We start from the raw sequence: 14,715 nt of genomic DNA on the forward strand, positions 1-14,715 counted from the left end.
AAAAAAAAAAAAAAAAAAAAAAAAAAAAAAAAAAAAAAAAAAAAAAAAAAAAAAAAAAAACTCATATCTCTCTTCTTCGTTGCATCTAAACTCTCCCGTACACAAAAAGGCAAACTCATTACAAATAAAACAGAACCTGAGAAGTCCGAAGATCGAACGCTAAGTCATCGGAATCGGCCTCCTGCCGGAACCGAAGCTCCGCCGCGCCGGACTCGCCTCCGAATCGAGCAACCACCGGCGTCGACGAAGTGGACGAAGAAGACGTCGAAGTCGAAGAAGGAAGCTTAGAAATCGAAACCAAAGTGAATTCATGATGCTCATGCTTTTGCCCTAAAGAGCCCTCCATTAATGCAAAACCTGAAGCCGAAAATTTGCCTTCACTCCAAAAAAAATGGAAAATACAGAGTCGAAGTTTCAGTAGCGGAATCCGTACGGAGTAGAATTAGGGTTTCTGAGAAGGAGACGAAAAGGTTCTTGAAAATTTTGCAGGAACAGCCGCCGGGCAGAGAGCAAGAGAGAACTGAGTGGCATTAAAACTCTGAAGTTCGGTTTTTATACTCTTGCGTGTGTGCCGTACGAAGGGAGTTTTTCTTAATACGGTTCGAGATTTAATTCCATTTTATTAAATTAACCCTTTTTGTAATTTCTAATTAATTTCTTACTAAAATTGATACTAATTCACTTAATAAAATGATGACACACGGTAATCTATATTAATTAAATTAATTTAAAATATCAACCAATCTTAATTTCATTTTAATGAATAATTAGACATTAAATTCAAGAGTAAATTCTTTTGCTTTTTAAATTTCAAAAAGTAAATAAAAACTAAATTTAGTGGTGAATTGCAATAAAAAAAATGAGTGGTCACGTGCTTAAGGGTTTTGCTTCAATGTAGAACGTTGAAACGTATGTTTGGATCGTATGCCATCGATATTTTAAATTCAAGAACCACGTGTCGAGTCGATTAGAGATAGAATCTAGTGCTTTTGTGGGTCCTACCCAGAATTGGAAGTTTAGATAGATTTTTTCTCGTAGAGTGCAACGTGTCTTCATCGTAGTAATTTAATCCTAAAATATTAGTCCATTCCAAAACTCGTTGATCATTGGACCCAATTTAGAGCTAAGTCCAAAAATTCATTGAGTGAGTGAGTTTGACCAAAAATCCAAATCCAAATGTCAACCTTAATTTCAGAATTGTTGCACTAGAGATGTCGTTGATTTATATTTTTTAAATTCAATAAGTGTACACAAAAAAAAATTCAATTATCAATTAGTAACTTATCACCCCAAATATGTATTAATATATTTTTTTTAATAATTTAATATCAAAAACTTAATATTTATATTTTAAGAAACATAACCATTCAACATGTATGGTATTTTTTTTTTTTTTTTTTAATATACATAAGAAATTTAATTAGATTTTTGCAATATTTTTTCGAATATTCGAATATTACGGTAAAAAAATGAACTATAAAATGAGATTCGACAATTAGCGGGGGAGTTTAAATAGGCGTCAATGAAACGACAATCATCGATACGTTATGCGTGGCGAGATTCTTCGAGGAAGCGAAACAAAAACGACACATCGGCGCATAATATAATGGACCCCACCCGCTGTAATTTTCCAGAACGTTTTTATTTATCAGTGACCAATAGCAAAGCATGCACTGGACCGCCACTTGATCAATTAACTTGTAAAATTGCTTTGACTCTCTTGATACTCTAATATTTCGCCACGTGTCCATCATTCAAAAGTAGGGAATTAGTGGTGATTTTGAATATTTTTTAAAATAATAATAATAATTTTCAATTTTCAATTTTCACAAATTATTAAACTTTTTAAAAAACCTAAAATACCATTCATAATTAAAATACTAAAAAAATATTTGATTTTTTGTTTTAATTTAAACATTAAAACATTGGAAATTAACTATATTTTTTTAATTTGAAGAGTTTAAGGAATATATTATTTTAATTTTATCTTTATTATATAGTTTGATTTCTAAGCTTTTGACTCCACTTTATCTAATTCCAATGCACAAAAGGTGGAAAAATGCAAAACGGCATGCAGCAATTCAAACGGGCGAATTCAAATTTAAAATTAAAAAAAGAAAAGGGTCTTTATTCGCAAGAGCAAGAAAGCCATGAAGTGGGTCCCGCAACGATGTGGTAGTGGACCAGCAAAACATTGACGGACGCTAAAATGACAGGGATATGTATAACCCGCTTAATGACCGAGCAGCAAAAAGGCTAAGGGCCTTCGGTGACAGCCATGTGACGCTAACTCATTAGCTTTGATTATGTTGCCTGCTTCTTAATCAGTCTTAGTTGGAGTCTTCGTCATCTCTATTCGTAATCCAACGCTCACATGCTTAGGCTTTCGCTTGTACTTTTTATTTTCTTAAAAACAAAAAATTAGTTTTCTATTTTATAAATAAAATTAGATTTTAGAGTTTTTTTTTTCTTTTTTTCTTCAGTTTATTTGCTCGAGTAAACCCATGGAAACCATAATTGATGGTTTGATAAACAGTTTGTTCTTTCTTTTTATACAAACAAAGAAAAAAAACGTTTCGTTTTTTCTTATTTTCTTTTAACAATTATCATTTCTAAAGTAAATTTTATTTATTCAATGATTATTTCACAGCTATTTAGTCATAGAAAAGCAACAAATAACTTGGTGATCAAGGAATATGTAATTTTTAAAAACATAAAATTAAAATAATTGATCATTTTTGGTAAGTTAGAACATTGTTTCCAGATTCAATAATAACAATAATGTAAGAAGACAAAATCTGCATCACAACAATTCAACAAAACAAAATAAATAAAATAAACGAAGAGAATATGATTTATAATGAATAAATGATCATGAACAAATAAAGAACTCAGATGATGGCCCCTGCAAATTCAGCAAGATCCACCAGAAATTTACAGAAATACTGTGTTTCTTCCTACTACTGTATTACCAATTGCAAACAAGAACAGTTATCTCTGGATAAAACAGAATCAGCTCAAAAAAACTCATAGACGACTCAGAGAAACTGATGTAAATTACATTTGCAATCCTCTATGGACCTTATTACTCAAATCGACATGTATATTCAGTATAAACACACGAAGAACTAACCGGCAGAATACGACGATGATTCTAAATCCAAAAAAGATTTTGGTAAGAAATTAACTCCGGCAGCGAGTAATGGCGTTGCAACCGCGTCTGTAGGGATTGGCCTGAGCGCCAGGCTGGCAGTTGTAGTAAGAAGCACCGCGGCGAGAGCAAGGAACGCTGTTCCTTTTCAAAGCGCCATAGCTCAGGTAGCGAGAAGCCGCTAGAATTCGGCGATTGATCTCAGAGTCCATCTCGAACTCCATTCCGAAGGCGGAATCATTGTCATCTCCGGCGAGAAAGCATTCAGCAATGGAGCCTCTGCACTTGGATTCGGCCGGAACGAAGAGGAGTTTGTCATCGCCGGAGAAATCGACGACCATCGCCGATGAGAGCAGAAAGTGAGCGGCGATAATGGCGGAGGCCGCGAGGAAGGAAAAAACGCGTGAGATTTCCATTTGGAGGTTCTGTTGGTTCGAGAGGAACGAAGCGAGAGTGGTGCGTGAATATAATGTGAAGTCTTGTAGAGAAATACCCCCGCTTTGTCTGTTAATTACGCTATTGCCACTTAACCTTCACACGCTTTTCGCCTTTAATTTTCTGTTTTTTTCCTTTTTGTGAATGTGAAGAAGTTTATGGCGACCAACTAATAATTAGGCTCTTCGCCTTAAATTTGCCTTGCAATTGTTGGCTGCCTATTAAAATAATAATAATAAATAATAATTGTTGCCGCCCACAGCCGAAAATCATCAAATAAAATAAATAAAACGACCATTTTTTTTAATAAATTTTTATACCAAATATTACGTATTCTTTTACCGTGTTAGAATTAATAGTTAACGGAAAAATAATTTCGAAACATTATCAGAAAATATAAATGAGAAACAATTTGGAGGACAGCTGATTAATTGGAAAATTTTTAAATTGTTTGTTTATCAGAAATTTGACCGAAAAAAAAGTTGACATTCCATGTGAAAATCCTAATTTAATAGTCTAATTTGACAATATTTTATATATAAATAAATATATAAATATATATATATATATAAAAAGACAAATGAACTTCTTAAAAACGGTGTTTATAAAATTTAAACCTCAATATTTATTCAACACACCTTTAGTAAATATATTATTTAATAAAATATCAATTTTATTTTTCGAAAAACTATATGGAAGTATATCACTAATCTCGATATAATGCTTTAAATTTTAATCAATATTTAAAAAAGTTTACACCTTATGTATTAAATATTTATAGATGTTGAATTATAATTACTGAATTATTATATAATATAATTTAGACATTAAATTTTAGAAATTATTACTATTTTAATAAAAAAAATGAAAATACAACTCAAGTCAGGAAGTAATTTTACACGAAAAATTAAATATTTTATTGAAGAAATATCAGTTCAAATAAAAGATTATTAAAATAATAAACATTTGGTATGTTGTTTTTAAATGTTAAAAGTTTGTCCTAATATTTTTTTATAAAACTTTTTAAATAGTTTGATAAAAAAAAGAATTTCAACTTTTATAATAAATTATAGTTTTTGGATTTCAATTTTATAATTTAATAACATTTAAAAAATAAAAAATACGATTTAGCATTTGAGTTGAGTATGAAACTCCAAATTATTATTATTTTTTATGATAAAACAAAAAAATAAAATTGCGAAAAATAAAATGAAAAATAATGATCTGTTTCATGTATGGATAGTAATGCCAGTTAAGAGGACAGCAAATCGTGACAGGGAGAGGCAATCAGGTGCAAGTGGGCCCAGATTTTTCTGGGTATGTAAGGACACGTGTTCAAGTCTTATTCGCTGTACTTTTTACGTCATTTTTTTAAATTTGTAATCATATTTAAGGAGAAATTGGTCGACGAAAAAGAAAAATGGTAATAATAAATGGAAAATTTGCAAAAGGTGAAGTAAGCGCGTGGTAATTTAAGAAGTTTTGTGGTGTCAAACGTCAGCAAAAGGTGTGGTAATTAATAAGGAAAACTTGTATTCCTGTGAGCAATGTGCTGAGTCGACGTGTATACATTTAGAAAAAATTAATTACTAAAATTATAAAATATAAATATATAGTATATATATTTACCATATTACCCTAATTTTCATAAATATTTAAAAACTAGTTATATAATAAAAATATTTGCAATATCGGACGAAAAAATGATAACGTGAAATTACATGGTAATAATTAAGATGCTTGTATGTATTAACTACGAAAGCGTAACACGTGTTGAATTTTGATTTAATATTCTATCGGGTTTTTGATTTTAATTTTTTTTTAGTATTTAGTAAATGTCCATGGTAATATACCGATGTTTAAAAGAATATGAGTATATTTTAAAGCAATATGTAAAATTAATGATATTTAAAATATTGTAGCATTATAAAAAAAATAAATGTTGAAATTGTCAATTTTAAAAATGTGCGACTAATGATACAAAATAAAATTAATATTGAATTTCACAATTATGAAAGCAATTTTTCATGGCATAATTTTTTTTTTTAAATAATTAAAAATATGTTTTTTTAAATGATTTTTAATACGAAAAAAAAATTTAATTGTTAAATCACCTCTAAACTCTTGATGGCCCGCCACGGCCCAACTAAGATGCCTCCTCCACAAAGCAACATTGAACTCAACAGTATTGGGCCGCATAGCAGGCCCAAAAAAAGGCTCATATATAAAGGGACTAGGGTTTTAGCGAGCATTTCACCGTAATTCCTCTCCGAATTTTCCCTCCCGCAGCAGTTGGCCGACAGGTATTTTTCTCTCATCACGCCGTCTATCCCTCTCGAATCTATAATTCCTTTTCTCTTCTTGTGTTTTGTTCGTAGTTCTTCACGCTTCATGTTTCTAATCATCAAACAGCAGTTTCTCTACTTCCTATTGTCTTCATTTAAATTTAAACGAGTACATGTAAATCGGATACTGAATGTTCTTATTTTCTTGTTTTAGTTTACTTTCGATTGATTTAAACGTTCGTAGTTTTTCCCGCTTCTAGTTTAAACGTTCGTTCATTCACAATGGATTATATATATATTCTGCGTCTCAATGCGTCGTTTCTTTACTTAAGCAGGTTTATCTCTAGTTCAAATTAAGACGCCGAAGCCAAAATGCAGAACGAAGAGGGAAAGATCACCGAGCTTTACATTCCTAGGAAGTGGTGAGTAGCGTTGTCTGAACTCTTACGTTGTATTCATTTTCTACTATTTGCATTTTGGTTTCTAACTTTTTCAGAACGTCGTTGTGGCATCTGATTTCAGCTCTGCGACAAACAGACTTATCACTTCAAAGGACCATGCCTCGGTTCAGATTAACGTCGGTCACTTAGATGAGAATGGCATCTACACTGGCCAGTTCTCCACTTTCGCACTCTGCGGTTACATCCGTGCTCAGGTTCGATTTCAATAATAATTTCCGTAAATGTTTTTTCGTTTGTCTATAGTATAAAAATTGGCTGCACGTTTATTCTTCTTCTTCTTCTTTTTTTTCGTGTGATTTCTGGTTATGTAGTAAGGTTAATTAGGTTATTTAGTGGCTGCTTCACCGAGATAAAAGCATTTTCGTATTTGAATTGCGTTCTCTACTCGTACTTTTCGTTTATTTACCTGTCTGAAATGTTGTTAATCGGCATTATATAGATTGAATCTTATAGGTTTTCTCTGATTCATTTAGAGCTTTTAGACAACACATTTTGTTCCTTACTAATTTTTCTTTGTTTATTTTAGAATTCGGTCATAGGATTAAGCTTGCTGTTAATTACGTAACTTTTGATATTGTAGTGGCTGCTTCACCGACATATGAAGCCTTTTCTTATTTGAATTTCTGTCTTTATACCTTCTCGAATTGTTGTGAATGATTTTATGGAATCTTCTGCGCTTGTCGATTTTTTTTTTTTTTTTCTTTTGATAGTATTAACTGTCTTGGAATTTTTTCGCGATTATCATAGATATATAGGTAACTAGCTATAATCATATATGCTTGCACGCTAGTTGGAAAATATGACATTTTTTTTGTAGATCTTTTTACCATGTTTTTTCTACCATAGGTTACGCTGAAATATTTGTCGAGTTGCTAATTATTGTAAATCTTTGTTTAACACATCAAAAAATATATTAGTAGTTAAACTTTTAGTTTTCTACTTTTGAAAGTTGAACTTGTTTTCCAATTTTGTCGTTCCTTAGTTGAACATTTTGAATGAACTTTTGGAACCAGCATGTTCCATTTGGTTGGATTTGATTCTTCAAATAGTTTTGTATAACGTTACAAGTTTTGCTACCTCTCAACTGTCGTCTTTCATATCAAAATGTATAAGGATAATTGTCTAGAAATAATGAGTTTTCATAAGAATGATGAAATATGTATGTATGTATATGGTAAGAGTTTTGTTATAAAGCGGTTTATATTGAAGTGCCATGTCGTGTACGTCTTTTAAAGCTTGGCGTCCACGTGTTCAACCATGCTTCTTTGTCTTTAATTGTGCTGCCATTTATATTTGAATGTCGAGTTGGATTTCTCTTTTGGATGCTCATCGGCATCCCATTGTCTCTTTGATTGGAGCTTTTGAATAAAATATCTTGATTTTTTCTTTATTGGATTTTTGTATTTGACATTGCATTCATTTTTTATTATCTAGAGTTGTTGGTGAGGAAAGTAGTTTTTAGTCACGTCATGAAACTCATTTAATTAACAAATATCCTTAGTAAAGTTTTGAACTAGATTTTTATATGTCATAGCATTAGCGTTGTTTTCTAAGCGAGTTCTGTTAGAGTAGATTGTGAGGAAAGTTCTAGTTTGTAGTCACTTCACGAAATTTTCAAGAGCAATAAAAAAAATCCAATTCAAAACTCTACACTTGCGAAATTTGCTCATCAAATGAATTTAAAATAAGATTTATCAAGTTCCAACCATTAATTTATTAAAAAAAAAGCCAATGTTTAGATGGTTTTCTAATTTTCAATTCAGTAGATCTCTCTCTCTCTATATATATACACACACACATATTTTGAATAAGTGATGAAGAAAGTAGATTATGGAGGGGTTTAGGTTTTACGGTTAACATGAAAATTGAAGTCTTCGTGGGTTATATTTAACAGGGAGATGCGGACAGCGCTTTGGACAGGTTGTGGCAGAAGAAGAAAGTTGAAGTTCGCCAACAGTAGGAAATGCAATATTTTCCTCTACTTCTGAGATTTTATATAAGATGTTAGCTATATTGCAAATTTTGAATGATGAGAGCCTCCCGCGTTAATGTTTTGATGAATGCTTCTAAAGTTGTGTTTGTTGGATTATTACTTCAGTGAAGTTAGTTTTTGATGATTTATTAGTTTATTCCTATTTGACCTTTTCGTTCAATTAATTTAGAATTATAATTTTTTTTTAATAAAATGATTATCTTAGGAATGTAACGAAACTGATTGGTGTATGGTACCTATATTGTTTTTAAAATTAGGTAAGAAGAATAATAATCATTCAAATGTCTTCGAAAATACAATTTAGAAATAAGTTATTCAAAAATATATGTGCTAACAATTTTCATCCTTAACTCGAGAAACACTGAAAATACAATTTTGAAATAAGATGTACATAAATATATTTGCTTACAATTTTCTAACTCAAACAGTGAAGCTCACTCTACAAGAATAAAGTTTAATGGCTTCGTTAGCTCCCTTATAATGTCTAAGAAGTTTCTACTCAAGTCTTTAAACTAATAATTATATTAAAAAAAATCTTCAATATTTAAAATAGATGTCGGAACACGTTAAAAAGGCAAAGATTTATTACATGTAATTCAATTTTGTCTAATAGTTATTTTTTTTAAAGTAAAATATTAAATCTATCAAAATTTTATCAGGAAAAATTTTAAAAGTAAAAAATTCATGACAATCTAAAATTTCAAAGAATTGAAATTTTAATTTAACAAAAAATTTAAATTTTGAACCACAAAGTATGAAACCACTATTTAAGAATTCAACCTAAAGTAAGCATCATTCATCTACACAAACGTAAAACACGCATTTTTTTTATTACATAAAACATGCTTAAAACATGAGATTGCTGTAAGGAATTATTAAATGTATAAAACAGAAATAAAAAAATTAAATCTTATTTAATCACTCTTTGATTTTATAAAAATTGAATTTATTTTTCCAATATTACTCTACAATTGTAGGTAAAACATTTGAAATTTATAGACAATTTAAAAAAAAAAAAACTTCTGTTTTGGTTTTTCATTTAAAAGTACCAATTAAAATATAGATTATAAAATAATTAAATTATAGGTAAAAGTAGTATCTATAGATTTAAATTTTAAAATAAAAAATAAAAAACTAAATATTTATTAAAATAGTGAGAGATTCAAGTCCAATCAACAAGTTTGTATTCCAAAATTCGAAATTGCATAAAATTATGGTCGTTGAAGAATATTTGTGACTTTATTGCTTTTACTTTCCACCACTTTTTAGAGGCCTAAAAAGATTATTTCAAATTTTTGAACAGTTGGCATCAATCCTGTTTTCCCTGAAGTGAATAATAAAATTGAAAAATTCACTCTATTTCGTTATTATTGAGAAAAATAAAAAAACAAATAGCATATTATTTTCAAGAATTTATTTTATTTTTTTAATATTTAAAGACTAAGATTTCCAATTTAACTTTAGTTGTGATGCAACCAAAGTAAGTAAATTAAATTCAAGCAATCAATTGAGTATCACGCACATGCACAAAATAATTAAAAAATAGAATTCAAATTTTATTAATGATAACAAAACTTAGTACCTGAAATGGATCAAGTGATTGAGCACTCCTGTTTGGCAATCGTGAATTCGTAATAGGTCTGATAGCTTCCGGTAGCTTGCGAGATTTATGGAGCCTAGATAGATCACAAAGCCAGTAGTTAAACAGCAATCAAGATGCTCAGCAGCCCAATCAGAGTAAGAATATGTCATGAGCAAAAAAAGGATTAGAATTGGTCCCTTCAAAAAAGGAAACCTTTTGTCATTGTTCGTCCAAGATATCAAAGCAATCATTTGAGAACCACTAAATGAGACACACAAGGAGAGTGCATTGTTCGGAACCACTTACAACCTATGACACCTTTGCCCAGAGTCAAAATCCAAGTCCCCGTGTAAGATCCCACATTGTTCGGAACCACTTACAACCTATGACACCTTTGCCCAGAGTCAAAATCCAAGTCCCCGTGTAAGATCCCACATTGTTCGGAACCACTTACAACCTATGACACCTTTGCCCAGAGTCAAAATCCAAGTCCCCGTCCAAGATATCAAAGCAATCATTTGAGAACCACTAAATGAGACACACAAGGAGAGTGCATTGTTCGGAACCACTTACAACCTATGACACCTTTGCCCAGAGTCAAAATCCAAGTCCCCGTGTAAGATCCCACATTGTTCGGAACCACTTACAACCTATGACACCTTTGCCCAGAGTCAAAATCCAAGTCCCCGTGTAAGATCCCACATTGTTCGTACAGGGGAATGAAACATTTTTTTATAAGGGTGTGGAAACCTCCTTAGTAGAAGCGTTTTAAAAACCTTGAGGGAAAGCTCAAAGAGAACAATATCTTATAACGGTAAGCCGTGGGCTTAGATGGTTACAAAAAAAAAAAAAAAAACCTAATATTCCAAAGTGTTGCCGGACTGAAAATTTAAGAAGGCTTAGTGAAACATGATGGTTCCAAATCAGATCAAACATTGGTAGTAGCAACTAAAACTTCGTGCTTTGAAATGCCAGACTTACTATGGGTTTTCCTAGAACGATTACCATGCACAAGAGGCAAGTAAGAAAATGAAACATTAGTATTAACTGGAGCAGGCCGAATAGCATCACTTGCAACAATATCAGTTTGAACAACACAAGGATCTTAAACATCAGTTACCATATGTGATCCACTAGTCAACTCAGTGGCTGCAGAAGTGTTAGCAAGAACAGCAGAGTGGGAAATTCAAAATTAATAACATCAGTGGTAATTTGGAGGGAGAAAAAAAAAAGAATCAAAAGAAAGAAAGAAAAATATAATAATTATAGAGCGATTACTATGCACAAGATATCCCTAAAAGTATACTTGATTATCCTAGATGTATAGAGACGCCTATTGCTCATTTTGTAACACAGATATCCCTCAAGGTCTTTAGGATAATCAAGTAAAATTATACGGGTTCTTTTGGGCTGAAGTGTAGGCCCTAAGAAGTGTATAACAGACACAACCAAGGGTTTTAAGAATTGTATAATCGAGTGGCTTATGGAAAAAGAAAAGCTAAAAAGAAGGTTTATTAGAGTTGGGTTAGGAAGAGGGTTGATTAAAAAGACAGAAGCAGCAAAAGCAAAAGGCCAAAAGTTGTTAGGAAGAGAAAATTGAGTCATTAAAATCGAAGTAACTTCTAGGATATGTCCATGTTTTCACTCGGAAACTCCATTTTGTTCCGAAGTACAGACTACAAACTTTTTTATGCTGAATACTATGAGTTAGAAGGTAAAAACCAAGGGAATTATTGACAAACTCCCCCATCACTCCGAAGTGTTTAAATAAGAGTAGACAAAAGATTTTCAACAAGAGGTCTAGAGGATTCAAAATATGAACAACATCGGATTTGTGTCGTGGGTAGTCGAGCCAGGTCTCCAGACTTCAGTATGAACGAGTTCTAAAGGGAAGCAAAGAAACAAAAATTGAAGATTTAAAGTCCTTTTACGCAGCTTGCCTTGAAGATATGGATAAAAGACACACTTAGAATCAAAAGAGGAAGACAAATTCATGGATTTAAGAACAGAACTAAGTATAGGATCACTAGGATGGCCTGACTAGTTTATGCTAGACTGAAGTTGATGTTCTGTTCCAACATGAACGATACTAAGTGGACTTGGAAAGGAAGAATATTTTGCAGGATGAATAGAATAAAGGCCATTAATGTTGGGACCTCGGTGAAGAATCTTGCTCGAAGACTTGTTCTAATGGAGGAAAAAGACATTTTCGGAAATTATAATATAATTCTTGTCAGCACACAAGCGATTAACAGAGAGAAGATTGGAAGAAATGAGAGGAACTCGAATAAGATCAAGACGTTTTAAGGGAGTTAGAAGAATAGCACGACCTAAATTTATTAGGAGGGATTGACCATTGCCTACAGGCTACAGCTACTTGTTCCTCTCCAGACTATTCATTTGCAACAGAAAAATTATTTAAATCGGAAGTAACACGATGGAAGAATTGGAAACAGTAGATGTATTAGCAACAACATTATAGTTCTGCGTAACCACCATAGCAGCAAGCTGAAATGGTGGATGTGAACCTTGGAAGCTGTTGTTCATGCGATTATTACAATCAATATGGGACTCCAACCATCCTCAACACATAATTTGTATCTTTGAGGCTGTTTGATTCAACTGAAATTTATTAGAAGAATCTTGAGGAGGACCAGAACCTCGACCAACTTCCGTAGGGCATATAATTTCCAGGTTTAACCCAATTACCACGTCCTCTACCATTATCACCTCAGTTACGATAGACACTAGGATTAGATTCTGATTTCTTAAGAGGATCCTGTTCGAGTAAGAAGAGTAGACAGTGATGTAACATTCTGGTTACGCTTAAACTATATCCCGATGGCAGATTCTTCAATGACAAGAAAAACAAGAAGTTCATCAAAAGAAACAAAGTACGATCACGTACGTAAAGATGTACGAAGTGTATTATATTCAATAGGCATCCCTTTTAAAGCATAGATTGACAAAATTGGCACGCGAGGTTGAAGAATAGTGTTTTTCTAGAGTTTCCTACATCTGACATGATGTTTCACGGCCAACGACATACGCAAGGGCTGGAGGCGATAACGTAGTGTTGATAAGAATCATGAGTGCATGAGATGTGGTAATCTTCAGACAGAGGATTTGCTTAGAAGAAGTTCTATCGGAAAAGTATGTGGCAGTAGTCTGGAACTAAGATTGTTGAGGCTAAGATTCGAGGAATCCAGTCATACGGATACAAGATTACAAATGTTTGAAAGGACAAAAGTCGGTGAACGCATGTCACGATCGGTGGAATCAAATATAGCAAAGGAATGAACGAAGATGACAAGTGGAAACGAACCAGACGCGTGGAAGAAGGATCAAACGACATTATTCACACACACACACACACACACACACACACACACACAAAAAAAAAAAAAAAGGCGCCGATATCATGAAATAATCTTCACGAATCGTACAGATACTCTTCGTAATGACTAAATAGACTTTCAACTCAACAGAACATAACATACTTAACAACATAATAGCTATTACAGTTACATCTACCTCCTCTAATTCAATTTAATTCGTTAGTACGTAGTGAACTACCGCATGTTTGAACGATCGACTTTTTAAAGAATTAGTGTTTGGTTCTGGCATCCGAGAAATTTTCATTCATAAATTAGAAACACAACATCTGATCTCGAGCTTCAGTAGCTTCATATTCACAAACATGTTTAAGAAGTAAATTCAAGTCGGTTAAGAATCAACTCACTCGAATCTCCGATGAGTCGTCCTCTGTTTTCTTGTATCCTTCAAAGTGCACAAGAACATCGATGAACAGCAAACTCAAGGAAGCTTCCGAGTAGAACACCGCGATTTCAAGCCAATCGGAATCTCAATCTCTTCCTAAAGAAAGGAACAACATCGACGGAAACAGATAAGATCAAAATGCAAACGCAGTGCAGATTTTAAACACGAATTTACAAATTAAATTACAGATGATAAGTGAGAAGGAAACCTGAATGAGGAGAAAGAGAAGAAGTCGGATCGAGAGCGCCTAAGAGATCATATCCTCTAAAAATGCAAAAAAAAAGTCCTAAGCGAATTCGCTTTGCGACGTTATTTATAGTAAAGGATAACGGGCTTGGTGGAGAAGCATTTTGGCGGGCTGTTATAGCGCGGCAGTAGGATAAATGGAGGCAAATCTCAGCTCACACTTATTTTTAATTATTTAATATTGAAAAAAAAAAGGATATTGATAAAATTAGTTAATTTAGCTCTCCACTTTAATAAATGACTTAATTTATATTTTAAATTAAAATTATCAAAATAATAATAATAATAATAATTAATTTATGAAAAATTCAAGAGTTTAATTGATATAATTATAAGTTTGTATAAATAAAAGCTAGAATAAATGGTAAATTAATATATTTGTAAAAATCATAATTTAAATTAATAAAATGGTTAGTTTAAAATTTTACCTCATACAACTTCAATTTTTCTTAGTATAAATTAATTTTTACCATATAAAATTAAATCACAAATATGATTCATATGATTTTGGAATATTTTTATTTTGGTTCCTATGGTTTTGAATTTTTCAATTTAATTCTTTTTACTTGCCATTATTAAAATTAAAAAAAAAACGTTAATTTGTTATAAATAAACTAATTTTCATTTCCTTTTTACAATACATTTTTTACATTAATTTGTTAATTTTTGTTCCTCATTAACATTTTTTTAACATTTACAATTATTTCTTCTCTAATAAAAATAAGGTGGCAAAAATAATTTACTGTCGTTCAGATCCGATCAAAAAAAAAAAAAAAAAAAAA

At 31.8% G+C, this 14,715-nt stretch overlaps 3 protein-coding genes and 1 long non-coding RNA gene across 4 annotated transcripts in view; 1 reads left to right on the forward strand and 3 right to left on the reverse strand.

Moving 5' to 3' along the window:
* LOC111494686 (probable histone-arginine methyltransferase 1.4) overlaps window positions 1–518 on the reverse strand; it is a 5,525-nt gene extending 5,007 nt beyond the window's left edge. Inside the window, exon 1 of the mRNA XM_023144653.1 lies at window positions 137–518. Coding sequence (XP_023000421.1) covers window positions 137–346 — 210 coding nt within the window. The 5' untranslated portion in view covers window positions 347–518. The remainder of the gene's footprint in view (window positions 1–136) is intronic.
* Window positions 519–2,831: 2,313 nt separating this feature from the next.
* LOC111494831 (protein RALF-like 33) lies at window positions 2,832–3,605 on the reverse strand. Its single transcript, XM_023144823.1, has one exon. The coding sequence runs from the start codon at window positions 3,565–3,567 to the stop codon at window positions 3,184–3,186; it is 384 nt and encodes a 127-aa protein (XP_023000591.1). The 5' UTR covers window positions 3,568–3,605; the 3' UTR covers window positions 2,832–3,183.
* A 2,219-nt stretch (window positions 3,606–5,824) lies between these two features.
* LOC111494713 (40S ribosomal protein S21-2-like) lies at window positions 5,825–8,464 on the forward strand. The gene is made up of 4 exons (XM_023144679.1): window positions 5,825–5,889; window positions 6,207–6,293; window positions 6,394–6,526; window positions 8,227–8,464. The coding sequence occupies exons 2-4, from the start codon at window positions 6,244–6,246 to the stop codon at window positions 8,290–8,292; spliced, it is 249 nt and encodes an 82-aa protein (XP_023000447.1). The 5' UTR covers window positions 5,825–5,889; window positions 6,207–6,243; the 3' UTR covers window positions 8,293–8,464.
* Window positions 8,465–9,776: 1,312 nt separating this feature from the next.
* On the reverse strand, window positions 9,777–13,980 carry LOC111494488. The gene is made up of 3 exons (XR_002720192.1): window positions 13,896–13,980; window positions 13,650–13,783; window positions 9,777–10,001 (listed from the first exon to the last, which is right to left on the reverse strand). It is a non-coding gene; the product is annotated as an uncharacterized LOC111494488 (long non-coding RNA).
* Between the last annotated feature and the right edge of the window lie 735 nt (window positions 13,981–14,715).

This window comes from Cucurbita maxima, unplaced genomic scaffold, assembly GCF_002738345.1.
Source record: "Cucurbita maxima cultivar Rimu unplaced genomic scaffold, Cmax_1.0 Cma_Scf00020, whole genome shotgun sequence".
Classification (NCBI taxonomy): Eukaryota; Viridiplantae; Streptophyta; class Magnoliopsida; order Cucurbitales; family Cucurbitaceae; genus Cucurbita; species Cucurbita maxima.